Source organism: Pundamilia nyererei, unplaced genomic scaffold (genome assembly GCF_000239375.1).
Source record: "Pundamilia nyererei isolate P.nyererei 1_Seehausen unplaced genomic scaffold, PunNye1.0 scaffold00050, whole genome shotgun sequence".
NCBI classification, from domain to species: Eukaryota; Metazoa; Chordata; class Actinopteri; order Cichliformes; family Cichlidae; genus Pundamilia; species Pundamilia nyererei.
The window spans coordinates 948,676-951,260 of NW_005187451.1; the positions used below are offsets into that span (position 1 = coordinate 948,676).

At 44.1% G+C, this 2,585-nt stretch overlaps 1 protein-coding gene across 6 annotated transcripts in view; it reads right to left on the reverse strand.

Annotated features, from left to right (window-relative positions):
- Positions 1 to 2,585, reverse strand: part of sgip1a (SH3GL interacting endocytic adaptor 1a) — a 77,480-nt gene that overhangs the window by 15,747 nt on the left and 59,148 nt on the right. For 5 of the 6 annotated variants that reach the window (XM_013910876.1, XM_013910875.1, XM_013910878.1 and 2 more), the window contains 3 exons: positions 2,148 to 2,169; positions 1,958 to 2,045; positions 964 to 1,049 (listed from right to left, as the gene is read on the reverse strand). In XM_013910876.1, the coding sequence (XP_013766330.1) occupies positions 964 to 1,049; positions 1,958 to 2,045; positions 2,148 to 2,169 (196 nt within the window). The remainder of the gene's footprint in view (positions 1 to 963; positions 1,050 to 1,957; positions 2,046 to 2,147; positions 2,170 to 2,585) is intronic. The other variant, XM_013910874.1, reaches the window with a different exon arrangement.

Genomic DNA, 2,585 nt, shown 5'->3' on the forward strand with positions numbered 1-2,585 from the left:
CGGCCGCCATTGTTGGCAGCTGAAATTTGGCTGGGCCGCGCTATGAATTCTGGGATATGGTGGGCCACGAAGGACACACCCGACCCACCCTTCAAATTTGGGGAAATGAAGGACGCATTTGTCGGCTGTATTTAAAGGAGTCGACGGATTGGGACAGCCTTCGTCGACGTAATCGGCCTTCAAATGCGGCCTCCGGAGGATGCAGCCGACGTTTTGGGACACAGCTACAGATGAGAACGTCAGTAAAAACTGCAATCACAATGTGTCAACACAAGAACACGCACTCGGTTCAGTGCTACTATATAATATTCGCTTTTATAATTGCATATAAAAAAGACATCCGAAAAAAATACACCAGCTAATAAGCTAAAAAAGGATGGATGCAGTGTGATGCAACAAACCTGCAACACATCCCGTCTACACTCCAGCAGCTTCACAAAGACAACGATTCAACTTAACGGCACATCTGACGCTACTGAATTGCGTCAAATTACACAGAGAATCTCTAACTGACCTTAAGAGGATCTTAATGAAACTAGTATTTACTGGGAAAAAAGTGAAACATTACCAGTTCAAAGTGCCAGAGGCAGAGCTTTTCTACTTGTCTGAATTAATGTGAAGGGAATTTGTGTCAAGCTGATGTTACTTACGCCTGACACGGCAGTTGCGTAAGAGCTAAGAGCTCATCCACAGTCTGCATCATAAAATCCTGCAGGGCTGGATGTGAGCAGGTGACGGCAGAATCTGCATATGAACGAGTTTCACTGTGCAAAAGAGCACGACCTCGGAGGACTGCCGTCAACCACACCCTCAACAAAGACATCCAAAACTAGCTGGAAGCCTCACACAGACAACAAGTGTGTGTTTGTGTGTTTTTCATCATACTGCTAACATACTTTGACAGCAAAGCATCAACAGAAACATATTCAAAGAGCCGATACAGACAAAGACACAGAGGGTTACCTTCAGTTTTCTGTTCTCCAAAGGCTGTTTCTAAAGGAGGCCCAAATAAGCCTGTGGTGTCTTCAGAGACTGGTGTTTGCTGATTGCTGCGACAGAAAAAACAGGACAATACAGAAGAAACTGTTAGCAGCAAACAGTTACAGCTACAACAGTCAGAGTGCATCGTCTCGTTGCATGTCGTCTGATCAGGCTGCAGCTCCCCTTTCCGCTCAAATCTTCCCAACAATATTACAAATGTGTCATTTTCAAAGTCTGGCAGGAGCATAAACAACGACAGGAAGAATGACGAGAACAGCTAATGGGATGGTTTTGGGGGCAGAATAAAAACAACTGACTTTTAACATTTGTCTTTTAGCATTACAGAAAGAGAAAGTGACTGTGGCTCAATCGCATCTGCAGAAAATACAAATACCTCATATTCACTGTACCGAGGCTGCAACCAACACACCAAACACCGCAGCCAAACAACAACCAACAAACGCACACTTAAACATAAAAAGACCTCGTCTTCAGCGCAATAGATATGAAAACCAGGTTTGCACGGCGTGGAGTTTTTGTGTCGATACAGTGGCAGGTCTGCAAAGGACTGTCTGGCTTTAGAGGACAGTTTTTGTCTGGAATTATTTAACGAGATGGCAAAAAGATCAAAAGCAACCCAAAGACAGTTCCTCTTACTACACTATTTTTCATGTGGCATGCCACAGTTTAAGCCTGCAGTTAATAAGCAAAGAAAATATTGAAGATAACAAAAACCTCGCCAACGTATGGTGCAGTTTCCAAATGTCGACATTTTATGCATGATGATACAGCGATTGTGCCTCTTGTTACTGACACCGCTGACTAAAACATCAAGAAAAGTATAATTAAAATGAACGCGTCAGTGTCGTGGAACGAGCAAAAAGCTAAAATAGAGACCAACTGCACAAAACTTTTCGGGACTGAAGTGTGATCCAAAGGCAGGAGAAAGGACGAGCAGCGACACCGAGATACACACCTGGGGGGCTGTGGTGCTGGAGCTGGTGTGGGGGCCACGGCGGGTGCAGGAGGGACGACGCGTCTCGGTCTGGCAATCTCTTCACCTGCTCCCAAAATGAAATGTATTTACGTTAATCTTACATCACATCCTCCTAATTTGTCACTTGTAAAAAGCGAGCTTGGCCTGAGGTGATGAAGCTGATACTTACTGGACGTGTTCCTTTTCAAACCCTGTAACGTGGAAAGAAACAACATGGAAATGTAAAAAGTCAAAGACAGGAAACCTCAAATTGTTCTCATATTTGGATCCAACATTCTTCCATCCATGTGTGAGGATTTCTAATAAAACCAAAAAAGATGTTCTTAGCTCTTTTATTCTTTTCTTTCTGAAACTTCCCAGTGTGTTTGGACAGAGCAAAGACAACGGCTGTTGAAGGTCGGAGGCTGAACTGCGACTAAATCTGATCAGACTGCACTCAGTTACACTTCGGTTACACTTCACATGAGCGGGCATGACTTGCACGCATTCCCCACTTTGGGCGATTTGTCACATTTTTCTAACCGACATTCATCAGTCCAATAAATGACGATGGCCGATATATTCGGGCAGGTGACTTTTTGATGGGCGGAGCAATGTAATCATGCAC